Genomic DNA, 27,375 nt, shown 5'->3' with positions numbered 1-27,375 from the left:
CAGGAAAAGATTGTCCCTGCTTGAGTCTACCTGCACTCCTATTCCTCTGAGAGAAACAGGACCGATAAGTGCTTGGTGTAGTTTAATCCATGTCGTATTATAGTGGATTCATCATTGATTCAGTGTCTGGTCTCTGGTCCTCAGCACTGTGTATGTCTGGTCCTCTCACATATATGTATATGTGAGAACTCATTCCCCTTGCCTCGTCAGGTATGATCAGATTAAAGAGGAATAGTACACACTGGCCTGACTCCTAAGAGATATAAACCACACCACTGATTTGTTTATCCATGGAAACATACATACTAAATGAGTGAGCTTACTCAAATCACTAAGCACTGCTTTGTCTTGCTTGGGGAATGTGAAGCCAGAAGAAGGCAACTGACTCGTATCGATGGCTAATTTCAACAAATCTTACAGCCCGGTGCATTAGTCTCCTCCTTGGGATTAGCACATTTACATTGGTTGGACAGGTACTCTCTGTCCTGAGTTTGCTGGTATGTTCTGGCAAATTCTGACATGCAGACTCCACCTTTCTAGAGTCCTGGAATGTCGTCATCGTGTTTGTTTCAGCAATATTCCTTCAGATGTGCTATGGTGATTAGGTGTCAGAGACTTGGGTGAGTTTCACCAGGAAGACTTATACACCCCGTATTCATTCACTAATTTATTTAAGAAACAGTATTCAGTACTTACTAAGTGCTATACATTTGCGCTGGGATTTAAGACACAAAGTAAGACGAAGGTCTTATTCCCCACAAATTTCATGGTTTTTTAGTAGATTAAAAGCTGCTGTGTATTTCTTCTATAGAGAGCTGATCTCATCTATTTTTGTGTGTGTGTGTGATTTCACAAATTTCATTTTTTGTGGGATAACATTTTCTGACACTTGAACTTGTCAAGTTCAGGAATGGTCCAGGGGAGGGCTCATAAACCAGTCAAATCAACCCAATGAAATAATCTATCATTCAATGTTAGTCATGACCTGTTTGGGCTATTTTATTTAAGTGCTAACACTTCACTAGTCTGGGGTGATAAAGGGCCTAGAACATAAAGTCTTGGTGATGTTAACATTCCCACAAAACAGAGAAGAGCTGGCCATGGCCATCTGTCCAAGGGAACCTGCGTGTTCCCTTCCCACTGGTAGTTTTATTATATGATGGCGATAGACATTGCCATTGAATGCAACTTACTTTTTTCTAATTTCCTCAAGTCGCGAACTCAAGACTGTCCAAAAAATCATAAAGTCACAAGCATGCCATCCACTCTAGTGTACGTATGTAATTCATTGCACACCTAACCAATAAACTTCTGGAGTTATGGAGCTATGAGGGGTTTTCACCATCATTTTCATAGAAGGACCATGTTTGGTAACCTGTCCTTCTTGGTTTGGTATTAGTTGGTATAAATAAATTAGTCCTGTGGTTTGAAAGTTATACCATAAAGTAGGAAAGACTGGTGGATGAGGGCTCTTGCATGACCTAGAACAAGTTACTCACCATGCTTAGCTGCAGTTACCTTGTTTGCGTTAAATATTATATATTCCGTCTTCCCAGTTTTATTTTTTATTTAAAAAAAATTTTTTTTAACGTTTATTTATTTTTGAGACAGAGAGAGACAGAGCATGAACGGGGGAGGATCAGAGAGAGGGAGACAGAATCTGAAACAGGCTCCAGGCTCTGAGCTGTCAGCACAGAGCCCCACACAGGGCTCGAACTCATGGACTGCGAGATCATGACCTGAGCCGGTCGGCCGCTTAACCGACTGAGCCACCCAGGCGCCCCCACTCTTCCCAGTTTTAAAATTCAATGAGTCTTTGAGAATCTCTGGAAAAGACCACAAAAAATTAAAGTTCTTCTGCTTATTCGTAAGGAATCAGGTGTATTTTATGGAAAGCCTCAGAATGATTTTAGACAAATTCCACTTTGAATAGTTTGTCAAGTAGATGCCATAAACACTCAAGTCAACAGATACCGTCCTTGCTTTTTAAGCTAATTATTTAATGGAAAGGGGAGGCACCATTACATACAGACACACGCAAAATCTACAACTACTTTTGTGAAACTACTTCTTTATTTCAATTTTAGGTTTACAAAAAGACAAAGAGGACAGGGAGTGGAGAGACAGGAATAATGCTTGGTCACCGCCAGCGATTGGAGGAAAAGGCCACAGCCAACAAAAATGGTTGAAGGGCTCTTCTAGGCCATTATTAGTAACAGCAATGACCAAAAAGAAGTCCAAGCAGGGAGCAAAGGCTTCCGTTAACAAGGTCAGGCTGTTTCAGGAGAGTCAGATGATCTGCCCAGTCCATGTCCACCATGAGGAGTAAGGCCCCCAAGTCAGTTTATTGAGGCCTTGGCTGTGGGTGGGATGGGGCCTGTCTCTTGGAAGATCTGGGCCGCCGACCCCAGGGCACATAGGGGCCACGAGGTAGATGCCGGGGAAACCCCCTATGAACCACAGGGGCCCGCTGCAGGTAGGGTGTGGGGAAAGGGGGCCTGGGTGGCTGGGGATCATCTTCAAAGGAAAATCCTGTCTGGGTAGGTGAGGGGACATCTGAATGGAAATGGTTTGAGGAGAACTGATCGGACTGGAAAGGATGGTCTGAGGCAGAAAAGTGATCTCGGGGACCGAACTGGAATCTGGTCATCACAGGGTGAAAGGGAAAAGGGCGAGGATGTGGGGGCAAGGGCAGGAGGGGAGGCGGGGGCGGGGGTAGATGGGGAAGTGGGAGCAGGGGGCGGTACCCGGCAGGAGGCATGGACGGTTGATCTGGGCTGGCTTGGGGCTGCCGCTCAACTCCCCAGCCGGGTCCGGTCCTCGCGGGGCCATCCCGGATCCAGGGGCCCACCGGGTACCGCCGGGGCAGATCCACGCCCCAGGCGTCGGCCACGTGGGCCAGCAGCAGCTGGGAGAGGTGGCGGTGCGCGAGCTGGTCCCAGTGCACTCCGTCCCGCTGCAGGTGGCGCCCCGCGTGGCGGAAGTGGAAGTGCAAGTCCAGCACATCGAAGCCGTGTTTCTTCGCTTCCGCAGAGCTGTGGAAGTTGGCCGCGATGACTCTGTCTCTCAGGGAGGAATCCTCAGGCCGGTGCTCCGGCGGGAGGAAGCCCGCGGTGATCTTCTTGCCCACGGGCATGGCTGTGTTCCACACCAGGAGGCACGACTCGGGCAGAACCTGGCCCAGGCGCTCGAACAGGCTCTCCAGGTTCTCCAGGTAGCTCTTCCAGGAGTCCGGACCGTACCTGGAGAGGTCCCAGAGGCAGGAGTTCATGATGATCACGTCCGGGGGGCCGTGCTGGCTGGACTGCAGCTCTTGCAGGATGGCCTCGAGGTAGCTGGAGTACACGCGCGTCAGGAAGTAGAAGCGCACCAGGTGGTGGTCGGAGCAGAACTGGCGGACCTCCCGGTACTGGGTGCCGTTGTGCATGGGGCCCCGCTGGCCTCCGTCCACCAGCTTGTCCCGTTCAAAGCTCTCCTCCCCCTTGGCCTTGAGCTGGGTGGGAGTGAGCAGGAGGTCCTTCTGCAGCAGGAGCACCAGGTCCTTGTACACGGCCCTTTGGACAGAGTCTCCCAGGATGACCACGAACTTGTTGTGGAGCAGCTGCTGCACGTCGGCGGCCAGCAGGTGGGCCATGACGGCCATGGTGCGCCGCCTAGGTCTTTCCTCTCCACCCGGGAGGTCTTCAGGTTGCTAGGACAGAAGGAGAGAGTGGCTGGGAGGGACCCACCCTGGGCGGGCCCTGGTGTGGCAAGGCTCAGGCAAGGGGATGGAGGGTTGGCCTGGGAAGTCCACTCCCCTCAGCCTGGCAGTGGGAAGAGAGCAAGAAGGGAGCCCGGAGCTATAAGCCCATTGGCCATACTTCACCTTAACCTGTGAGCCTCTGCAGCAGCTCTTGGAGGCCCAAGTTCCACCGGGCCAGAAGCGGCCAACCCCACAGGCCCTCCTCCCCTGGCTAGAAGTCAGACTGCCCCTGGGCAGGCAGCTCAGGTGTCTGAGGACTGAAGAGTGGTGAGGTCAACCCTGCAGCTGCTCAGTAATGACCACCGTGAGCAAGCAATAGCACAGAGCCTGTGGTGATATGTTCCATGCCCTGCCTCACTCCAACTATAGCACGTAGATAACACTGAAAGAAAATATGCAAAAGCATAGTTCGTAATAGAAAAGGTCCGGCTATGGATGACTTGCCTTCTCCCCTTTTTTGTAAATAGACTTTATATAATTGTACCTTACTTTTAATAATTTAAAAAGAACTCACGGAAATGCCACAAACAACAGAAAAGTACAGGTGCCAGGTCAGAAAACATATGAAAACAGATTTCCTTAACAAGGAAGCTGCTGGATTTTTGTTTGTGTGTGTGTGTGTGTGTGTGTGTGTGTGGTTTTTTTGTTTTTGTTTTTGTTTTGCGAATAGGACTTGTGAAAAAGGCAGTAACATTGGGAATAATTCACACGTTTCAGCTGCAATATTCTTTACTTTCCGTAGGAAGCAGATCAGAATACACCATCCCCAAAGATGCCATTTTGGTGTAAGGATTATTTTGAGCTGAAAGCAACTAAGAATCAACAGACATAGGAAGTGTTCTCAGAACTTTCCTTATTTGCTTAAAAGCAGTGTACAAATTTCCCTTTGGCGCAGGTGATCCTTCCCCCACCAGGGAGAGAAGAGTCAAGGAAGAAGACAGGGAGTTGTCAACACCAAGATGAGTTTGCATAAAGAGACTTTACTAAAATAGCCCCGATTTTCCATTAGTCCCCCTATATATTTCTGAGTTCTTCCCCACAATTCATCATCCCATGAAGCCCAAGCCCCTTTGCCTTTGTTAAAATAATATGTAAGCCCCCGAATCTGCTTCTTTGAGTTTCATTTCTTTTTGGTGAACTCTTGCGCACATAAATATTAACAAAAATGGTGTGCTTTTTCTCCTTTTAACCTGTCTCTGTTTAATTCACAGGGCCCCAGATACTGAACCTAAGAGGGTAGAAGAAAAGTTTTTCCTCCTCAGCACATTGAATAAAATGTTAAGAGTTGTGAAACTCATCTTCAAAACTTCAGTTTACATTTATTTATTTTTTTTTTAACGTTTATTTATTTTTCAGACAGAGAGAGACACAGCATGAATGGGGGAGGGGCAGAGAGAGAGGGAAACACAGAATCGGAAGCAGGCTCCAGGCTCTGAGCCATCAGCCCAGAGCCCGACGCGGGGCTCGAACCGGCGGACCGCGAGATCGTGACCTGAGCCGAAGTCGGATGCTTAACGGACTGAGCCACCCAGGCGCCCCAGTTTACGTTTTTTTTAAAGCTGCCATTTACAACCATGCCCATTAATGATTACAAGGGAGAAACACAGTCCGATATTACCAACACATCTCAGATGGAGAGGAACATGGCATCCACTTCATACACTTACACAGAAGTCAATAAAATCCATTGTGGCTTGATATTTGTAGGCTTTTATGCATTAGGAAGCATTTTAATAGGTGGGGGTGGATGCTTATTATTAAATCACACATTCAGTTTCTAAAAGTCATACTATTTGTGGTTTTAAATGGGTAATGTACAAACATAAAAACATGAAAATGGGTAGAATATAAAAGAGTTGCCCTAAGAGAAGAGTTGAAAATATTGGCTTATTTGTCCCCAAAGAATCTTCATTTAAATGTTTTTGCTATCAGAAAAAAAAGCTTAAAAATGAGATGTAGTTCCTTGCGGTGCAACAAAATAAAACATAAAGCAAACCCCAAATCCCTTTGGGGCTCAGGGATGTTCCTTGGTTTGCAACCATTTATTCATCCAGCTCACACTTGTTAAGTACCTACTATGGGCTCCACATGGAGGGTAGAAAAATGAGTAAAACCTGGTCACGCCCTTCAGGAGCCCTTCAGAAATATTCACGGCTAAGTACAATACAAAGAGCGCTAAGTACCATTGAATGAACAGGTGCTGTGGACCTTCAGGGTCTCTGTGAACAAATAGTCCTCCTTTGCCCTAGACCCCAGTCTCTAAAGGGCAAAGTGAAGAGGGAAATCTCCTCCCGGGGCGTCTCAGCTTCTCATGCTGCTCGGCTGTGTGCACCTTCCCTGGGCTGGCTCTCTGGTCCTACTGTGTGCCTAGTCCCGGCTGGCAGATCGGATAACCTGGTGCTGTCTCCAGGAGGGTATTTTGTTTACTGGACCTAATGCATTCCTCCTCTGAGTCTGAAGTGTGCTCTAGACTTGGGACTCACAGATGGGAATCCAATCTACTAGTTAAAAACCGTGGGAAAGAGGGGCACTGAAGTATACTGGTGAAGAGCACTTCTTTCGGACCAACACTACTTGGGTTTGAATCTCAACTATTCTATTTGCCAGCTCTTTGTCCTTGGGCAATGACGTAGCCTTTCACTGCCTTAATGGTCTTCACCTGTGAAATGGGACTTTTAGCGCTCACTTCTTAAGACTTGTAAGGACTAAATGTAAAATGGTTAGAACAATGCCTGACATGTAGCAAGCATGGATAAGAGTTCGTTGTTATTATTATTACTGAGCAAGTTTCAAAACACCAGGTTAATCATCTATGAAAAGGGTGGGGGGTGCTTACAGAACGTGTGCCGTTTGCCCAGCAGGGTTCTGTGAAGAGCAAAGGATGTGACCTAAGTGAAAGATTTTGAAGAAAAGCAAAAATCTGTGTTTGTTGAGTGGCTACTGGATGCCAGTAGCTTTACAAATGTAATCCCATTTATGAGATAATTTTTATTAGTTCCGTTTTACAGGGAAGGATATTCCTATGTGATCTGATGGAGCTAAAATGTAAAGCCATGAACGCCAAAGTCGGTCTCTGGTCTCTCGGTAGGAGACATCCTTTACAACAGAATGCCCTGCGGGCTGGTGCGAATACAAGATCTTGGCCCATGTCCCGGAGATATTTGAAGACAGGAGAGAAGAGTGCCTTGGTAGGTCTTTATGCAAAGGCAGGCAACTATTTCCTCTGCGAGCCGAGCCCGGAGAAAGGTGGTTTGTGCGTACTCAGGGGCTGGGGGGCTGTGAGTGAGAGTATACATATTTCATCCCATCCCTTGACCTCAACCAAAAGACACGCAAAAATTTAAGTGACCTGGATTTCAGAACAACCAAAACAAAATTCTGCAGACTCCCAGGCCTCTCACAGTGTTTGAGGAATTCTGGCTGCCCTCTGTCCCCACCAGTGAACTTAACCCACCCAAATGCAGCTACAAGGGTTCAGCGTCAACACTGGGAAAAACGTCTCCCTGGGAATTTCTCATCATCCTTCCGCAAATGGAACCTGTGAGCAGATCAGACTGTGGAAAAGAAGGGGGGGAGAAAATGACTGGGAAAGAGCACTCCAGTCAGAAGCTAAACTGAAAGGAAATTCATGAAATTCTTGATCAAGAGCACCACCCCTGTAACAGGAGTAGCAAATCAGACACCCTTCGGATTCTCGCCCTGGGAAAGAATCATTTAAACTAAGATACCAAGCATTAAAAACAAAACCTAACAAAAACAAAAGTGACTTCTGGGGGGTGGAGGTAGTGAAGGAAGAAAACTTGAGAGTTAAATTTTCTCTGTTCTAAAAAAAAAAAAAAAGGCTGGTACGTTCCAATTTCAAAGTTTTTATTTATAAAAAAAAATGAAACAAAAAAGGGAGTTGAAAACAGATTTTGGGCTTTTTGGCCTAGGCTAAAAATGTGCTTCAAATGTGCTCAACTCCCTTATTAGTTTTGGTAGCTGTTTTATAGATGGAGTGATTCATTCACTCATTCATTCATTCAGTAAAGGTCACTGAGAACCAGCTATTGTGCTAGATGGAAGGACTAGGTATAAAAAGGCGGTCTCTTCTCTCAAGAGGAGCGGAAAGGAAATGGACTCAGAAAGGCAAGTATTGTAGAAGGTGCCAGTGGCTACAGTGGATATACGTAAATGAAGCGCCAAAGCCAGATGGAAGAGGCAGGAGGGGGATAGGAGGTATTTGGGTGATCCTTGCAAGGTGTGATTCCAACGTCAAATTAAAACTTTTTTTTTTAAAGAGTTTGATGATGATTCCTCAAATCATAAGTTAGTGCCATGCTTTCTTTTTTTTAATTTTTTGAATGTTTATTTATTTTTGAGACAGAGAGGGAGAGAGTGAGAGAGAGAATGAATGGGGGAGGGGCAGAGAGAGAGGGGACACTGAATCTGAAGCAGGCTCCAGGCTCCGAGCTGTCAGCACAGAGCCTGACGCAGGCTCCAACTCCCGAACCCGAACCGTGAGATCATGACCTGAGCCGAAGTCGGACGCTTAACTGACTGAGCCACCCAGGCGCCCCTAATTCCATGCTTTCTATTTGGACGTTGACTAACACTCTTACAGAAATATGCATTAATAATGGCTACTACTACAATAAATTACTTTCAAGTATTTTGCTTAGATTTCTGTTTGGGGGTAATTAATTTTTTAATACCTTCATAAGCACCATGACTTATAAATCACTGACTATTGCTTGTATAACTATCACGAGCCAAACACATAACATTTGTTTTTCATTCATCAACGTGTTGTAGAACTTAGGTTAATTTCTTTTCTTATTGATCTTTAGTTATAGGAAGGCAGACACAGATATAGGTCAGTTGCTCTAGAGACCCTGCAGAGAAGCCTTAAATCAGAGGTAAACACTAACAATTAGGATGTTGTTTTGATTAGTTATAGGAAGTACTTGCAACTAGTTAAAAAATTTCTTGCATAAGACTAACCATCTTAATGCAACATTATGTTAGGAATATAAATAGTTCATTTTCTTCTACCTGCATTTTTCGTAATCAAATCAATGTGTGGAACTTTCCAAGATCCCCTTACATCTATTTAAACGGAACAGATAGTACAAATAAGATTATTATTTTTCACAAATTTACCGCTGTGTCTTGGCATTTGCTGAATTTTCTAAGCGGGATTTAAACTTGTCAAAAATTAAATTGCGTGTCACAGTAAGTTTTGTAAGAAGAAAAACAAACAATTCAAACTTCTCTTTGGGAAAGCTTAATGAATGGCCTGAGGATTGCTGATTCTCAAGAGACTGCTCTTTTGATCTGGGGCAAGTCCGTTAACACACACTCTTTTCCATATAACACAAAAAAGGGGAAAATAATGCCGGCCTACTATGTTTAAAAGTGGTTCTGAGAGCAAATTTTATTTACTTATTTATTTATTTATTTATTTATTTATTTATGAAGGAGACAGAGAGAGCATGAGCAGGGGAGGAGCAGAGAGAGAGAGGGAGACACAGAATTCGAAGCAGGCTCCAGGCTCTAAACTGTCAGCACAGAGACATGCGGGGCTCGAACCCACAAACCGTGAGATCATGACCTGAGCCGAAGCCGACTGAGACACCCAGGCGCCCCTGAGAGCAAATTTTTAAAAAATACATAAAATACTGTGAAATATTACGGTAAATAATTTACTATGGTAAAGAACGCAAATTCTTTGCAAATATCAGCCCCTAGAAAGTTGGGATTCTAATCCCCCACTCCAGGTAACTTCCCCTCTAAAATAGGCCTCAGCTCTGCAGCCCATTAATTAATTCAGTACAAATTGGAGATCACCTGTGTCTATCTGGGGGCTGTGACAGTTGTCATTCTGCAAAGTGACTCACATCCCCCAACTACTGTCAAGGTTCCTCTACCCCATCCCTATATGGCCCATATTTCTTACTTGGCTATTCAGGGAATGAATCCTTATGCACATCTAAAATCTCAAACACAAGTGACGGAAATGGAAAACTGAAACCTAGAATAGTGATCTTCAAAGTGGGCTCCACGTGGAGCGCGGAGTGGCTCAGTCGGTTAAGTGTCCGACTTCAGCTCAGGTCATGATCTCGGGGTCCGTGAGTTTGGGCCCGGCGTTGGGCTCTGTGCTGACAGCTTGGAGCCTGGAGGCTGATTCTGTGTCTCCCTCTCTCTTTGCCTCTCCCCCACTCACACTCTGTCTCTCAAAAATAAATAAATGTGAACGGTGAAAGGAAGGAAGGAAGAAGGAAGGAAGGCAACGAAGTGGGCTGCAGGTTTTCCTGGTGGAGGCAGGACTCACCGCGGACATAATCAAGGTGTATCAGCACCATCCCCCTGGGGCCACAATCTTAAATTTGGGATTCTTTTGCAATAAAGTATCCACAGAAGAATTTCACACACTTTTAGAGTGTAAAAATGGCCAAGTGTAAAAATCCGCCAGGCAGCGTATTTTCCCTGTGGGAACAGTCTAATATAAAATTTTCTTATGGATTTTAGAACGAAATGCTGGTAGCATCCTTTACAAATGAAGGGTGGCTTCATAATACCTGATATGCAGGTGACTTCTATAAAAACGAAACACACTATGGAGCTCTTATTCAATAGCTCCATAAAAAAAAAAAAAAGAAAAGAAAAGAAAAAGAAACAACTCCTGTTTTACGAAAGGATCTCCTAGGGTAAAAATATCAAAGCAATCCCTATAAACAAACACACTATTTCAATCATGCAGAGTCTATGACAAACTTCCACATTCCGGTCTCCAATCAGTATTTAAACCGTATTCGCTAACTTCCTACCTCTTATTACCCTGAGACCGAAAGATAACGGAAAGACAGGCAGCCGGCCTTCCCTTCCCTGGAGACACTCAAGTCAGGCGTGGACTCTGGCCCCAAGCAGCCGTGTGCGCTTGGGCTGACTGCCTACCGTTCTGAGCCACCTTCTCCTCTGGAGGTAAAGTGAGGTAGATCGCCTACCGATCACCGATCCGCCGTGAAGACGAAAAGAGATCACGTCACTGTTTGTCAAGGGCCTAGTACAGCGCCTGGCGCGCACAACAACCCCTCCCCGCTGGGACGGCAGAGAAAACCCGAGCCCGCAGACGGCACCTCGCTCCCGTTCCCCTGCATCAAGCCCTCCAGCCCACGGTGCCCCCTTCCTCCCGCAGAGGCACAGCTGTACCTGCTCAGGTGTAAAGGTAATTTCTCAGCTCTGGCGGCTCAGGAACTTTGCTCCACGCTGTCCCCTGGAGAGGGGGTCATTACGCATTCTACTTTTTCTTCCCTCTCCTGTGGCTGGTTCCTTCCCTTAAGCACTAAACGCATTCTGGTTTCTTGCTTTCAAAAAGAAAGGAAACTTCTTTGACTCCACCTCCAGGACAGTCCTATCTTTTGCTTCCCCTCCAAGGCCACTTTGGAAACGGGTTATTTGCACGGGCTGTGGCTGGGGCCTCACCTCCCACTCACTCCTGTTACTTTCATTTGGCTTCCAACTCCACCAAACCCAAGAAACGTTGGTCAGTAAATCACCAGTGATTTCCCGGCCGCTCCTGTTAAAGGCCACCTCGTGGGCCTTATCACCCAAAGCATTCCCAGCTCCTGGGGTCTTGGGGGCACCCCAGGTGACTCGCTGAGGAAAACTGCCCCAGGCTGACACTCCAGTATCCCGGCTCACCTCCCCCAAGATCCGGTGTGAGTTTCTCTTTCTCGGGCAACTCCTCTACTGTTGGTCTTTCTCAAGACCTGCTAATGGGCTCCTTTCTTCTTTTCTTCAACACTCTTTCCCTGGGTAAATCCCTCCACTCTCACATTTCTGTTTGCCCCAAACTGTTCAGGTTTGCCCCCTGTTTTTCCAGCGCAATTATTCACAGCACCCTTCCCCCCACCAGAAAAAGTCCCACTTCGGGTGGAAACAAATTATCCAAGTCTCCTTATCAATCACCATTTGTATGCAGATGCCTCCCGAATTGCGGCAAAGCCCAGTGGCTCAGAGGGGGGCTCGGAATCAGCTCCCGGGGTTTATATCCGGTTCCACCGCTTACGAGCCTCTGAGACCCAGGGCCGTTTAAGTCATTTTTTTGCACTCCAGAACCCTCATCAGCAAAACGAGAATAATACCACAAATCTCTTTAGAAGTGAGGGTTAAATGAACGAAGTCACTAGCGTGAGGCCCACCGCGTTTTTAAGTGCTCAATAAATTAAGCCAGCCCAAACTTGTCTCCTGAGTTCCAGACGCATTCAGGTGAGTGGAATGAAGTTCCCAGGGGGTGGGGAAGGGGAGGGGGCAACGAGTAACCTTCTGTGTGGGCCTCTTATCACTTTCAAATTCTCTAGACGCCAATTTATCCTACCATCAAACCATGGCTGAATTCCTAAGATAATTCTCTTGTGACCTTTGGACAATCTTCCTAAAGGTAGGTATCAGATCCTTTGTGGGAATGATGGCAGCATATTCTTGCTGTGCATTTTCAGAGAGCTGATGTATCATTGAGGCTTGCCACATTGGTTGGGGATAACCAGGTGGAAATCACCTCTGCCTCTGAGTATGGCTGTCTCCACTCTTCCTGAAACCTCAAAATCCTTGAATGAGAGCCTGGATGGAGGGAGAACCGTTCAACTATTTCCTGGCATTAAAAAATAAGATGGGATTCTTGAGGATATGCTTTAGGGAGAAGGGTGTTGCAATATATTTTGGGAAGCTGAGCACAGCGATTGAGTTCACCTCTGTTTTAGATTTTATGATTACCTCTTGTACTTTCCGTAAATTATTCTTAATTCTTAAGAAAGTGTGTCTTTGGGGCGCCTGGGTGGCTCAGTCGGTTGAGCGTCCACCTTCAGCTCAGGCCATGATCTCATGGTTCATGAGTTCGAGCCCCACGTCTGGCTCACTGCTGTCTGCCCTTCAGATCCTCTGTACCCCCTCTCTCTCTGCCCCTCCCTCCCTCCCTCCCTCTCTCTCTCCTCAAAAATGAATAAACATAAGAAGTAAAGAAAGTGTGTCTTTTTACTTTTGAAGACTTCTAAAATGGCATGGTTTTTAGTTTCCGTGTTCTCACATAAAATGTGATCATCTAGGCTTTTGAATTTTGTATCTTCACTTTCATTTGATATGCTAGCATAAGCCCAACCTGTTGTATTTATAAACTTTGTTTTTTAACCCAAGATAGGATCCTTCCTTCTGTGCCGCTCCCCAATGCCTGTGGATGAATTTTAGAGCCTGTGTATACTCTGAGCTTTTTCTCACCTCTTCGTGTTTGCTCTGTGGCTCAGCATCAGTGCTCCCTAACCCCCTCCTCTATTGAAATTCTTTTTTTTTTTTAATTTTTTAATGTTTATTATTATTTATTTTTGAGCGAAAGAGAGAGCACAAGAGGGGGAGGGGCAGAGAGAGAGTGAGGGAGACATAGGATACAAAGCAGGCTCCAGGCTCTGAAGTGTCAGCACAGAGCCCTATGTGGGGCTCGAACCCAGGAACCTTGAGGTCATGACCTGAGCTGAAGTCAGAATCTTAAACCACTGAGCCTCCCTGGCACCCCTTCTACTGAAATTCTGTTTCTGCCTTAAGATCCAGTTTCAAATGAAGTTCTGTCTGAAAGCCTCCCTTTTTTCCCCAGACAGGAAAGTCCCTCCTCCTTCTGATAGATGCCCTGACTTAGTCCTTGGTTCTATTTTGTACTATAATGAACTACCCCAGTATATCCTAGTCCTGGAGGCTGGGTCTCACCCCCCCCCCCCCCCCCCCCCCCGCCCCGTTCTACCCCTCTGCATAATGGTTAGCATTCATTGAGCAGTTACTGCCTGCCGGGCCCACTCATGAGGTAAGGGACTATTATTATCTTCACTCTATGAATAAGGAAACTGAGGCTTGGAGAGGTTATGTAAATCACCCAAGATGGTACAGCTAGGAAAAGGCATAACTAGTCTGTCATTGCCAATGAATCTTCTGATTGATTAGATAAGCCAAAGATATTGGTTTGTTTCTTTAAGAGGAATTATGGCTCCAAAACCTGAGCTTTTAACCCCAGCTATAAATATTTGTTGAAATTAAGAGGAAAAAATAGTCTTATCTAGAAAAATAATATTTGCGTACTGTTTTCCTTTTTATTTTCTGTTGAAAAACAAATCAAAGCAATGTTTTGTACACAGCTTTAAATTTTTCCATGAGGAAACAGCAGGGATGAAGTTAACTCAGTTCAGCTTTCATTCACTGATAGTTAATTCCTCCTCCTAATGGGTCAGTGGAAAACTCAGTGCTGTGCTAAGCTCGGTTTGTACTTAGAAATTCTTTATACTTATGCTGACTACTCCAGATTCTAACCCGTATTTGAATAAAAATTTCCCATGGTTGGAAAGGAAGGGTGATGGGGAGCCAATAAAGACTAAGTTGCTTTCAACAGATGAACAGCTTGGATTCTGAAAGTTCTGTCTCCAGGAATGGCCACAAGAGCCATTTTAAGCAGTGATGTGAACGTTAGGCTGAGTCAGCAGGCTGGGGTTTCCCACCTCTGAGCTCACTTCATCTCCTGTGTTTTCAGCATTCAGATGGGAGAAGTGGCCTCCAGTTCTCCTCTAAGGAGATCACAGGAAAGAGCTTTTAATTTTTTTTTGTCCTTTGAGAGAGAGATAGAGACCAAGTGAAGAAGGGGCAGAGAGAGAGAGAGAGAGAGAGAGAGAATCCCAAGCAGGCTCCCAATGCAGCGTTTGATCTTACAAACCATGAGATCATGACCTGAGCTGAAAGCAAGAGTTAGATGGTTAACCGACTGAGCCACCCCAGGGCCCTATAAAGAGCTTTTAAGTTGGATATTCTTTTATTATTGCTGTTATGATTAACAATGTGGTGTCTGCTTACTAAGTGCAATAGTGTTTCTATGGGAAAAAAAGGTGTTGAATTAAATGGGATTCTAAGAGTCAGTCTCTCGTCCGCCTTGCTCCCTAGCTACACTATGCTATAGACGGATCTGGAAGACCTGTGTTCCCACCGCTCCGTGTGTTGGCAGCAGTGGGACCAAGGACTTTGCCAGTTTTAAGCTGCAGGGCTTGGAACCAGAAGAGAGACAAGGTCCAAGAGGAGAGAAGCTCGCCTGGAGAATGGAACGGGCAAACTCACTCTGACACTGGCTTTTTTCAAGTCCTGTTTTCCTCCCTTCAGCTCCGAGTTTGGACCCGTGAGCTTCCCTTCCTGCTGCCAGGTTCAGCCGGGCTTTTGGCTTCTCTATCCCTCAGTGACAAAATCATGTCAACGGCTCTGCACTCACCAGGGTTAACTGTGGAAATCAGATGCAATGCTCTGTAAACTTTGCACATGTTCGTTGTTGTTATTCTCGAGCCACGTCTGCATGTTCAAGGGTTGGGATGTTACTCGTTAAGAGAGCTTTCCAGTCAAATGAAGGACTTAATTTATTACTGAGAAATGCTAATTTCACTTGTTATTCAGTAACATTTGGTGTCCACTCCACCAGTATACTAAGTGTTTTACCTGGTTATCTGTGACATCGGTATTTTATTTTTCTCCATTTTACACATTCAAAAATTAAGTTTGGAAGATGAAGTCGTCTGCCCAAGGTCGTCTATTTTATAAAAAGCAGAGCTGGGAGTCAAAACTGATGCCAAGCCTTTGTGGTCAACCACAACATACAAGATTGCACAGACAGCCGATGCTTCACATCCTTTCTCCTGTTCACAACTGGCTGTCTCTTTTTACTGTACGTTTTTAGAGATAGGGTAGTGTATCGATCATAAATCTTTCTTATTACAACATAACAGTTGTCTCTTCAGGGCTGTCCAGTTAAGTGGGGTAGGGTGAAGGGGGTTAGGACGGTGATTCCTCTCTACAGTAAGTGCCCAAGAAATGAGGATCCTAATTAATGCTTAAAATAAAATGGGAAAACTGGAAAGTACTTACTCATGACAGTAACTGGTGATTTGAAAATGTACCTCTCAGTTGATCCGAGATCTCTTCCCTTTCTCCTTTCTCGGGCTCCTTTCTCGGCTGTAGATCAGAAGGCCAGGCCTGGGCTGGAAGGCAGATAAGTTCACCCCTGGGTGCTTCTATGCTTATGAGCCAGCGGCTGGGGAGAAGATGCCATTTCCGGTGGTATCTGAGGCCAATGACACGAGTCAGCATTTACTTTTTTGTATTAGGAACCGGAAGACTAATGACCAAAGCTTCAAGGCAACAAATGTGAAAACGCGAAGTCAGTCCAACATACAGCACCTTCCCGGAATTTGGCTCTGAGCTGGTTTTTATTTCACTTTTCTCAGTAATCTGGGTGTAGCTTGTATTTACTGACTCTTAGACTTTGTTTTGTTTTCACAACTCAGACCCTCGGTTCTTCCTGCCTTGTAGCTTGCGCCCCGCCGAAAAGGCAGAGTGGGGAAGGACAGAAAGAGGGGAGAGGAAGGGGAAGTGAGAAAAGAGAACAGGAGGGGATGATAAGAAGCAGACGGTTCCCTCTTCAAATGGATTTGTGATGCACATTCGTGTGCTGCATTAGTTTACATAGCGCCTCCAAATCCTCTCCTTCACCCTCCCACCACCCTGTGCGTGGAAGAGCCCACCCCAGAACTATGGAGAACTACAGGCCTCCAGTAAGCTCAGACAGTGGCCGACCCACAAGGACCTGCCGATTTCTCCTCTGCTGTTCCGCTGGGAAACCGGCAGGGACCTGGAGAGCGGTCTTTAGATTGGTTAGATACACGTCGTGCTTTGTTGTCTGTGATCTGAAGGCCGAGGAATATTCCCTTCCCTACAGGTACCAAGATGAAAGAGAAGGAGGAAACGAATCGGAAAAGAAGAAGAAGAAGGACATGAAGCTCTAAAAAAGTTTTTCCCCAAACCGGGAGCCTTTTATCGGTGTATTAAGCACTTTAGGATAGAGCGTTTCTCCATGGCATAAGATAACTAATGAACAAGAGTAATGGGCTCCAAAACAGTCCAGAAATATGTGCCCTGTGCACTTAGTTTGTGTTAGTTTTTTAAATACTATGCTAGTTAGAGGCGTCTAGGTGGCTCAGTCAGTTAGGCGTCCGACTCTTGATTTTGGCTCAGGTCATGCTCTCACGGTTCATGAGTTCGAGTTCCATGTCTGCACGGTCAGTGCAGAGCCTGCTGGGGCTTCTCTCTCTCACTCTCTCTCTCTCTCTCTCTCTCTCTCCCTTTCTTTCTGCCCCTCCCCTGCTCACTCTCGTGTGCTCTCTTTCTCAAATAATAAACTTAAAACAATTAAAAATCAATACCGTGCTATTTAGGTAAATTGGCCTATAAAACAACCTAGCAGCCTTTTCTTGAGAAATGCCATTTTCCCTTCACTTCATTGACGACCCAAAGCGTGGCTCAAAACTGCATCCATTACACATTGTTTTTATTCTCTTATCAGTAGCCATAAAGCAAGTTATCTTGCATTTTTTCCATGACTTTTACTACAATCGTTATTGTGTCTCAAGGCAAGGCTGCATCTAGATATTTACAATTCAGGCTAGTATGTCCTATAATTGAAAGTTTGCCGTTATTTCTATAAATGAATTTTCAACCGCTCCGGTTCTCTGAAGTCCGGCTAGTCTGTGTACCGTGAGGGTGAAAAGCCCTCGTGAGGTCTCGAGGGAGGATGACCCAAACTGGCCTAATTCCAAGACTAGAGCCGGCACCGTGCAAATGATAATCTCGTTTTACTCTTTGAATTTAACATAACACTGTTTGAGACCACACAACAGCTTTTCTACAGATTTTCCCACTTCCAAGAACTTATCTATGGAGACAGTTACTGTTGCTATTCTGGCCCCATTCCGTGTTCCGTAGCTCAGTGAGCTGGCTTGCGTTCTTCTCCACCACACTTTTCCTAAACAGCCGTGATCACTTACACATGTATAAGGTTTTACACTTGGAATCTCACAACAGACCCCGCTAGTAAAGCAAGGCAAACTTTAATTATGATGGTCACCTTGCAGATGGTGAAGCCGAGGCCCGGAGAGAGCTTGAATGACTGTCACCTTGACGGGGTGCTCAGAGCCTGGGGGCACGATGATGACAGTGTGTCCTCTTCGCTGCCTTCTCAGCGGGAGGCCAGAAAGGGCGCCCTGCTGTTATTATTCGGCCTATTTTCGGATGGTATTTAATGGCACAGAACTTGAAAAGGTACAAGTGGTATAAGCAAGAAGTCCCTCTCCCTTTCTGGTTTCCTAATCCCTCATTCTTCCTTCCAGAAGCAATATGGTCACTGGCTTATCTATTCTACCAGAAATATTCTATACAGATAACCTATATCTCTCGGAAGTATTTTATTCTCTCTTCCTTCCTTCTTTCTTGAAGAGTCAACTTCCCTTTTTACTGAAGGCAGACGTCTGGAACGAATACGAAACCCACTCGGAGCAGATGCTAAACTGCCGAAAGGCTTTGGTAAACCGATCACCCAGATTGTTCCAAATATCCAGATGTTTGAAATGGTACGGAAAACTTGTGACTCACAACAGCTTCTAAAGGAGTTAGGCGAAGCCCTCCCTGTGGTGTCGCACTATAATTGACTTGGGCCCTCGTGCCCTGCCTGGGGACCACTTAAACCTTGATACGGATTTGGAATACGGCAACTGCATGTCTGTTGACAGTGTGAATTGAAACCAGGGCTACGATACTGTGAATGAAGTGACTCTGAGGCCCACACAGACTTGAGTTGGAAAACTAATTCTGTCATTTATGGCTGCATGACATCGGTAGTCACTGAACTCCTTGTGGCTTGATCTTCTCATCTACAAAATAGCGACAATACTAACTGCTACATAGGGGCACCAGCGTGGCTCAGTCGGTTGAGGGCCGACTTCGGCACAGGTCATGATCTCGCGGTTTGTGAGTTCAAGCCCCGCGTCAGGCTCTGTGCTGACAGCTCAGAGCTCAGAGCCCGGAGCCCGCTTCGGATTCTGTGCCTGCCTCTCTCTTTCTGCCCCTACCCCAACTCATGCTGTTTCTCTCTCTCTCCCCAAAATAAAACATCAAAAAAAACATCAACACATGAAATGTCTTTCTCTCTCTACCCAAAATAAAACATTAAAAAAAACATTAACACACTAAAAAAATGTTAATAACCACTATATAGATGTGATGGTTAAATGAGAAAATACACCCAGAGCACCAAGGATATAGTAGTGTATAATAAAATATGTCCACATCATTAACCGTGGCCCATGGTTAATTTTGTAGACTTTGTAAATTTTGTAAATTTTTCTTCCCCAGCAAGGGGGAAAGTTGGTTAGGAGATTTTTAATTTTCTTTAAGATGGGAACAGTGATAGTATGTTTGTATGCTTATAGAAATAAGTCAGTAAATGGGGAAAACTAGATGATGCAGGAGGAATACCGTGGTAGACCCCGTTCTCGGTGCTAGAGATACAGCTGTGAATAATGCATTAAAAAAAAAATAATAAAAGCCTTGCCCCTATAGAGTTGACATTTGGGATTGGGGGAGGCAGACAACTAAAAAACATAAGTAAAATAATATGTTAGCTAGAATAGGAACGTGATTGTTGGATGGGGAAGATTCAGGGGCTGTGGGTTGGAATTTTAAACAGGATAGTGACAGAGTTCCAGATACATCACCTCAGAATGGCACTCCCTCATACGGAATAGTGTAAGCTGAAGGAATTTGTGAAATGGCAGGTGCTGGAAGGACTCTATGACCTCCCCCCCGCCCCCCGCCCCCAAAGCAGGTCATAAAGCCCGCTTGGAAGAGGTGCCCTCCCCTTACCTGGAAGAAAGTAACATCCTTATCTCTGAAGACACCAGGACTCAGCAAGGAATCCAAACAAACAGCTGTGGGTAAGTTCCCCCAGTTCACCACCCTTAGCTGGTACCCTTTGTCCTACCGGTCTTCATCGAACCCAGAGTAAAAAAACACTCCGGCTTAACCTTCTTTGGGGGCGTCATTTGTTTCTGAAGGCTAATTTGTGTGCTCTTCTCTTGTCAATCTGCCTTTTGTTACAGAGACCCAGCTGAGCACCTGGAAAGGGCAGAAGGGACCAGCAGTGGTCTGGAGAAGGCCTCCCAGAGAAGATGAGATTTGAGCAAAGTCTGGAGGGAGGTGATGGAAACCCCATGTAGAAATCTGGGGGAAGGCAGCTCCGAGCAGAGAGAACAATAAAGAGGTGAGTGTGACTAGCTTAGAGTGAACAAGTGAGTCGGACACAAGAGATCGAGTCAGAGAAGAAAGGGAGGTAGATGGCGGGCCATGGAAAGGACTTGGGTGTTTACTCTGGGAGCCGTCACGAAGGGTTTGAGCAGAAAACGTCCACCACCTTATTATGGACTGTGTTGAACAGGAGTGGAAGCAGAGAGACCAATTCAGAGGTCATCAAATAATCCAGGAGGTGAGGCTTGAACCAGAGTGACATCAGCTGAGCAGTGAGAAGTGGTCAGACTCCAGATCTATTTCGAAGGTGGAGATGCTAGGATTTGCTGTGGAGAGAAGATGGGGTGTGAGAAAAAAGGACAGAAGGCAAGTCTAGCCCTGTGGTTTTTGGCCTGAGCAACAGGAAAGATGAGTTGCTGTTTACTGAGACGGAGAAAATTTAGGAGAAACAGCTTTGGGGGTGGAGGTCCAGTGTTCGATTTGGGGCTTGTTCGGCATTCCTTATACACATCTAAATTGAGATGTTGAATGGGGATGTGAATATACGAGTCTGGAGTTGAGGGGAGAGGGCCAGGCCGGAGATATATCAGTTTGGCCTGGATGCTGTCACCAGTGTCAAAGGTGAAGCTAGGGAAGAAAAGAGGTCTGAGAATTGAACCCTGGGGCACTTTAGGTGTAGACGGTCAGGAAGCTGAGGAGGAACTCACACAGGACACAGAGAAGGAAGAGTCAGTGAAACGGGAAGAAAACTAGGAGAGTATGAGGTTCTGGAAGCCAAGGGGAAAACGTGTTTCAAGGTAGGACTCAAGAGAGAGTGTCTGTGTCAGAGACAGCCAATAAATCAAGCGGGACAGTTGACAGTTGGCTATAGCATATGGACAGTGTAGGACATTGGTGACTTGACTGAGTAGTATGGACAAAGGTTGATTGGAGTGGGTAAGAAAGAATAAGAGAAGAATCGGAGACAGTACCACCCTGGAGGAGCTTTACTGTAAATAAAGGGAAGCAAAGAATGAGAAGTCAGCGGGAGAGTGTTGGAGCCCAGGGCAGGTTGCCCCCAAATATGCCACAATGGCATGATGCTTTTTTAAATTAAGATTATTTAAGACACAGCCAGTGTAACAAAAACAGTCTGACCCTCCTCCGTCTCTACAAAGCAGGTCGTAAATCTCCCATGTGAAAGGTACGCTCCCTACACCAGGAGGAAGAGAGACATCCTTATCATGAGAGACAGGGAACTCAAGGTTGAAGAAGCCTACACAAACAAACCTTGTTACTTTTGCTAATTTACTACCTCGGCCCAATACTGTTTAGATTCCTTACTAACTGACAATTCCCAAACAGAAGTTTTCTTTGTCCTGTCCATTCTTCGTAAATTTATGTTTCTTTGTCTAGGAAGTATAAAGCTGCCTGTCTCGGTCACTTCTTAGGTCCCATATCTATGACACCTCTGTACGTAGGAACTAATTCCCCCAGACCCCGTTTATCTGTCTCATGTTCATTTAACATTCTTATACCACCCAGGAGAATCTTAACGGGTAGAGTAAAATTTTTCTTCCCCAAGAAGGGGGAAGGATGGTTAAGAGATTTTTAACTTTCTTTTTGAGATGTGAACAGTAATAGTATGTGTATATCCTTATAGAAATGAGTCAGTAAATGGGGAAAACTAGGTGATGCAGGAGGAATACTGGAGCAATGTTGGTGAAAGGGTTGGGATCTAGTGCCTAAGTGGACGGGTTGGCCTTGGATAGGAGCACACATTAGATATCAGGCTGAGTACAGGAGCGTGATGCCAGAGTACGGGTAGGTGTGGGGGCGCAAGCTTGGGAAGTTTTCCTGACTGCTATTTTCTCAGTGAAATAGGCAGCAAAGTCTAGGTCACCAGCTGAGCGTGAACCCGAGGCAGGTGCTATGAGAGGTTTGCGCATCGAGGAGAAGATACGAAATCATCATCTGGGAGATGACGGAGGCTGTAATTACCTCACAGAATGGAGGCTCACTTGGGGCTGCGAGCCTCTATTTGAACCGAGAGTGCTCAGCATGGATGCTTGGTTTTCTCTAGTCTGTTTTAGCCCCATGGGCTGCAGGTAGCAGAGTAGACAAAAATTGTATTTAGTCGGGAATGAGGTTTTGCCTTTTGGTTTCTATTAATGTATGTTAATAGGCCATTACAGGTTTATAATGTATTTTAAACTATGACTTATTTAGAAGCAAACCCATGAAAGCCAAGTATTTTAGACAGTGAAAAATACTATGAATATCAGGACAGAAATAATGTTCTTTCAATATTAACAGCTCTTTCACAGTTCCGGCCATAGATTAATTTAAACTGATCTTTTGGGGCGCCTGGGTCACTCAGTGGGTTAAGGGACTGACTCTTGATTTCAGCTCAGGTCATAATTTCGTGGTTTGTGAGTTCGAGCCTGCATCTGGCTCTGTGCTGATGGTGTGGAGGCTGCTTGGGATTCCCTCTCTACCCCTCCCCCACTCATGCTGTCTCTCTCTCAAAAAATATATAAACATTAAAAAAAAATTTTAAAGTAAACTAATCTTGGGGCGCCTGGGTGGCTCAGTTGGTTAAGCGTCCAACTTCAGCTCAGGTCATGATCTCGCGGTCAGTGAGTTCGAGCCCCGCGTCGGGCTCTGGGCTGATGGGTCAGAGCTTGGAGCCTGCTTCCGATTCTGTGTCTCCCTCTCTCTCTGCCCCTCCCCCGTTCATGCTCTGTCTCTCTCTGTCTCAAAAATATATAAACATTAAAAAAAATTTTTTTAAGTAAACTACTCTTTCTATAAGCTGATATCATTTTATTCACATTTTCTATTTCCAGGAACACTGTGGTTTTTCTTATCTTCTTGGAATGGAGTGCTTCAAGCAGGCCTGAAATCAACCCACTGAATATGTACTTATAAATACACGTATTTCAACAAACTGCTGTGTGTTTATGCTCAAATCTATGAGTGGCTACCTTAAAAAAGGATCACATTTGGCAAACCACAAAACAGTATGCGTTTTCTTTGTATGACTTGCAACAGTCTGCATATTCTCGATAATTTCTCTTCAAGGCACTTGCATTTAGCACTTTCAGGCACATACGAATAATTTGTTTCTACTGAGGCCCAAAGTTTTCTCTGATCGTGTACTAAGAATTCTGAGACTGGATTAAAACTTGTAACAAATTCACCTTAGTAACCGAATTCAGTTCTGCACTAAGTCAGTACCTGCAAATCTCTGTGTTGTTGAGGAGTGAGGCTAGAATTGGAGTTTGGGAGGTTATAGGTCGAGAAGAGCCACATTGGTGGTTTCAGCAGGACGGATGGAATGAGAGGCGAATTTATAAAAGACCTCTTTCTGTGAGGACTTCTTAAAATTTTCTGTAAATTTTCTGGGAATTCTTATGTTTTGTGCAAGTTTTCTACCCTGCTCCGGTGTGTAGCTTAGTGGTTTCAGAGCAGGGCCTTTGTAGGCAGAAAGGTTGAGTTCAAGTCTGAAACCTGGGAGCTGTGTGATTTGGGGAAAGTTACTTAGCCTCTCTGGCCCAAATCCAGCAGAGGAGATTGAATAAGCAAAGTGCTAAGTAAATGCTTAGTTTACTCTAGAAATTAGTATACATGTATCCGTGCTTTAGTAATGTAAAATAATTAGTAAATTATGTTAGTAATTTAGTTATAAAAAAATAGGCTTTAAATGACATTGAATAAAACGTAAATACTGACAAGTACCCCATTTGATGGCACAGCTCTGTGAACCGGTGTGCCCCTATCCCTGCAGGAACAGACCTGAGAAGTGGGGAAGATGGCAGGGCCTTAGGCCAAGTTGAGGCTCTGGGAGGTCAAGCAACTGCCTGAATCACAGCCAGGCTAACCACTGAGTTGACTAAGGATCAGGCCTCCTGAGTCTCGGTCTCCTAGTCCCAGAGTCACAGTTCATGAATTTCAGGGGGGCAAAAAAAAAGGTTGTAAACCTTTTTCACAAAGAATAATGTAATATCCTAGGAGAATGGGGCTTTGAATTCATTTAACAGTGTCCCTTACCTCTAAATAATATCAAATTTAATTAGAAGACTCCAAACCACTGGCTTAGTTTTCTGATTCCAGTTTTCTGTCTGTCTTTTTTATTACCATCTTAACCACTTGTAAGTGTGCAGTTCGCTAGTGTTCAGTATATTCACAACACTGTTGTGCAACGGATCGCACCAGCATTTTCATGTTGCACATCTGAAACTCTATATCCATTAAAGCAGGACTCTACTTTGCTGATCTCCACAGTCCCTGGCAACCAACCACCTTTGGATTTTCTCTTTCTATGAATGTGACTGCTTTGGATACCTCACCCAAGTGGAATCACACAGTATTTGTCTATCGTGACTGCCTCATTTCGCTTAACGTGATGTCCTCAAGGTTCATCCATGTTGTTGTAGGTGACAAGATTTCCTTCTTTCTAAAGGCTGAATAATGTCCCATTGCCAAGTTCACCACAGTTCACCCAGTTACCATGTGTAAGAACATAGCTATGTCAAATCCCAGGCAAGAAGCTCTCAAAAACTCTATCTGAGATGTTTCACGTTCCGGGTTAGTTGACTTAGTTATTTAGGAGGGACAACACTTCTTTTCCTCGATCTGTGTTGGCATAAACTGTGCAAATAAAGAAGCTCCATCCTAGATTCCAAAAATGCTGGGAGCATCATCTCTTTCCCACCCAGAAGGATCTGAGTGGATCTTCCTTTCACATTCATGATTTGCATTTTATTTTTTAATTAATTAATTTTTCAAAATTCTTTTAGATTTTATTTTGAGAGAGAATGTGCATGCACGAGTTGGGGAGGGACGGGGACAGAGGGAGAGACAGAATCCCAAGCAGGGCTCCACACTCAGCACGGAACCCAATGCAGGGCTCGATCTCAAGACCATGAGATCATGACCATGAGATCACAACCTGGGCCAATATCAAGAGTCGGACGCTTAACCAACTAAGCCACCCAGGCGCACCATCATATGGGGCTATCCACAGCAGAGTCAATTAAAGAAAACATCTGGATATTTCAAAAAAATGCATGCTTTTAAGTGCATTATAGATTAATTCTAACTGCTAGTTTTATTTTTTTTCTAATTCAAAATGCTAACCCTTCCTATATTTGCATGGTGGGATTGTGGATGCAATAATTTGCTTTATTTTCAAGGCTGTCTGAAACCTGGTCATACTCTATTTATAAAGAAAAAGTTCCAATATTTTAAGAGATATTAACTGCTAAATTGCTAAACATGAAGTTTCTTGGCCCAGGAAGGCAGACGTTGCTTAATATTTTTGATGCATGCTAATTTCCCTTTCTTTCTTCGCTTAGATACACCCAGGCACAGTGCTTGGCATCCAGCTACAAGGTCGACTGAGGCATGTTCTCTGTGCTCAGAAGGTCACAGTCAGTGAGGGAAAAACAGAAGCCGATGACTATAATGCATTGTTGGAAATGCAATTATGGCCTTATGTTGGGACATTACTTATATTACTGAAAAGGGATTTTAAAAACTTTACTAAAAATAAAATAATTGAAAATAGCTCTGGAAAAAGTGGCCTCTGGTCAGATTCTTTTCAAATGAATATTTACTTTATAATTATAACGATTGACCTGAATTGCATTGTTTGTATTTGGTTTTATTTTATTTTTTAAAAGCATTTTTAATGTTTAATTGGTTTTGAGAGAGACAGAGACAGGGGCGCCTGGGTGGCTCAGTTGGTTAAGCATCCGACTTCGGCTCGGGTCATGATCTCACAGTCTGTGGGTTCAAGCCCCGCATTGGGGTCTGTGCTGACAGCTCAGAGCCTGGAGCCTGCTTCCGATTCTGTGTCTCCTTCTCTCTCTGTCCCTCCCCTGCTCATGCTCTGTCTCTCTCTGTCGCAAAAATAAAATAAAAACATTAAAAAAAAAAAGAAAAGAAAAGAGAGAGACAGAGACAGAGCGTGAGTGGGGGAAGGGCAGAGAGAGAGGGAGACACAGAAGCTGAAGCAAGCTCCAGGCTCTGAGCTGTCAGCACAGAGCCTGATGCGGGACTGGAATTTACGGACTGCGACATCAGGTCTTACGGACTGCGACATCAGGTCTTACGGACTGCGACATGCGACATCATGACCTGAGCCGCCAAAGTGGGTCACTCAACCCGCTGAGTCACCAAGGCACCCTGCATTGTTTGTTTTATAAATCAGTTGTTGATCACTAGTCCATTCTACCAGTGAAATAGTAGACTTTTTGACATTTTTCCAAATTATTATTTACAAAACTAGTGTTACTGCTTACTTCTTGTTACCTTCCTCTTTCTCCTTTAGGACATTCTTTTGCTTAACAGTCGGTTGTGGAATCTCTGAAATATATTCAAACAAATGAAAAGGGAGAACTCTAAATGACTTTCACTTCTCTGAATCTGATGATTACCAGTTTTATTGACCCCTGATCATACATCTTTGGATTCTATGTCAATGTTCTAGTTTCTTAGTCATGATTTCTAGGTGTTGCATAACTGTGGACTCAGTCACCCTATATATTTGTATTAGAACAAAAGACCGTGTTTATTTTCTATATACGCGTTTATTCTTGGTGATGCATGCTAGTTAAATCACGGGGCAGTCTTAAAACACATGACAAAAATAGCTAAGAAAGAAACGGCTCTTTGTTCCTGGTTGAATAAACTCTGCGATGACGTAAGTATCCAATTTAAAGTAAATTCTAAACTAATTATATTAGTCCCCAAGCTTGTTCCTCCTCTCAGTAAGTGAAGTCAATATTTACTTAATCGCTCCATGACAGAAACTGCAAGATCGTCTGTGATTCCCTCCTTGCCTTCAGCCGCCAGGCGTGGAGTCCATTCTCCTTTCTGGACCACTCTGTGATCTGTCCACTTCTCTCCCTATGCCGCTACCTGGGTTCGAATCTGAAACCCGGGCGTGCCTTCCTGATTTATCTTCCCACAGGTGTTCCTTTCTTCCTCCATCCCCTTCTCTGTCTGCAGTCCATGCTCTTTTTAAGATGTGTATCTTGGGGCGCCTGGGTGGCTCAGTCGGTTGGGCGTCTGACTTCTGCTTGGGTCACGATCTCACGGTTCGTGGGTTCGAGCCCCACATCAGGCTCTGTGCTGACACCTCAGAGCCTGGAGCCTGTTTCAGATTCTGTGTCTCCCTCTCTCTCTCTGCCCCTCCCCTGCTCGCGCTCTGTCTCCCTCTGTCTCAAAAATAAACATTAAAAAAAAGAAAAAAAGATGTGTAGCTTACAATTTCATTTCCCTTTCAGAGGCTGCGTTTAACCGGCTACATCCTGTTAGAATTTTTCTGAAAATACTCAACATTTTGCCTTTTCTTCATCAGGCATGTTAGGCAAATACCTACGCAGCGGTGCCTCGGTGAGGTCTGAGGCTCCCCAATTGACAAGGCATCTGGGTTCCCGTAGATCACAATAATACATCACAAGTGCATACCGAGTAGACCCTTCTGAACACACACTGAGCGCATCATCAACCGCTCAGAATGT

At 44.9% G+C, this 27,375-nt stretch overlaps 1 protein-coding gene and 1 long non-coding RNA gene across 6 annotated transcripts; one reads left to right on the top strand and one right to left on the bottom strand.

Moving 5' to 3' along the window:
* Positions 1-1,577: 1,577 nt before the first annotated feature.
* On the bottom strand, positions 1,578-15,796 carry PCED1B (PC-esterase domain containing 1B). 2 transcript variants are annotated; one of them, XM_027035966.2, is made up of 2 exons: positions 15,656-15,796; positions 1,578-3,691 (listed from the first exon to the last, which is right to left on the bottom strand). In XM_027035966.2, the coding sequence occupies exon 2, from the start codon at positions 3,641-3,643 to the stop codon at positions 2,345-2,347; it is 1,299 nt and encodes a 432-aa protein (XP_026891767.2). In that variant the 5' UTR covers positions 3,644-3,691; positions 15,656-15,796; the 3' UTR covers positions 1,578-2,344. The 2 variants fall into 2 exon arrangements, with proteins under 2 accessions (XP_026891767.2, XP_026891766.2); XM_027035965.2 differs by lacking the exon at positions 15,656-15,796 and adding an exon at positions 10,934-11,718.
* Positions 10,546-25,415, top strand: LOC113593033 (uncharacterized). 4 transcript variants are annotated; one of them, XR_008300219.1, is made up of 5 exons: positions 10,547-10,949; positions 11,706-11,992; positions 14,690-19,554; positions 19,720-19,880; positions 25,204-25,415. It is a non-coding gene; the product is annotated as an uncharacterized LOC113593033 (long non-coding RNA). The 4 variants fall into 4 exon arrangements; XR_003413070.2 differs by having other exon boundaries at positions 10,546-10,949; positions 14,690-19,880; XR_008300220.1 differs by having other exon boundaries at positions 10,546-10,949; positions 11,640-11,992; positions 14,690-19,880.
* The last annotated feature ends 1,960 nt before the right edge of the window (positions 25,416-27,375 follow it).

This window comes from Acinonyx jubatus, chromosome B4 (genome assembly GCF_027475565.1).
Source record: "Acinonyx jubatus isolate Ajub_Pintada_27869175 chromosome B4, VMU_Ajub_asm_v1.0, whole genome shotgun sequence".
NCBI lineage: Eukaryota > Metazoa > Chordata > Mammalia > Carnivora > Felidae > Acinonyx > Acinonyx jubatus.
This window is presented reverse-complemented; position numbering and strand designations above follow the sequence as displayed.

Excerpts from the sequence above, each read along its gene's own strand:
- PCED1B (XM_027035966.2), bottom strand. The coding sequence starts at position 3,643 with ATGGCCGTCATGGCCCACCTGCTGGCCGCCGACGTGCAGCAGCTGCTC.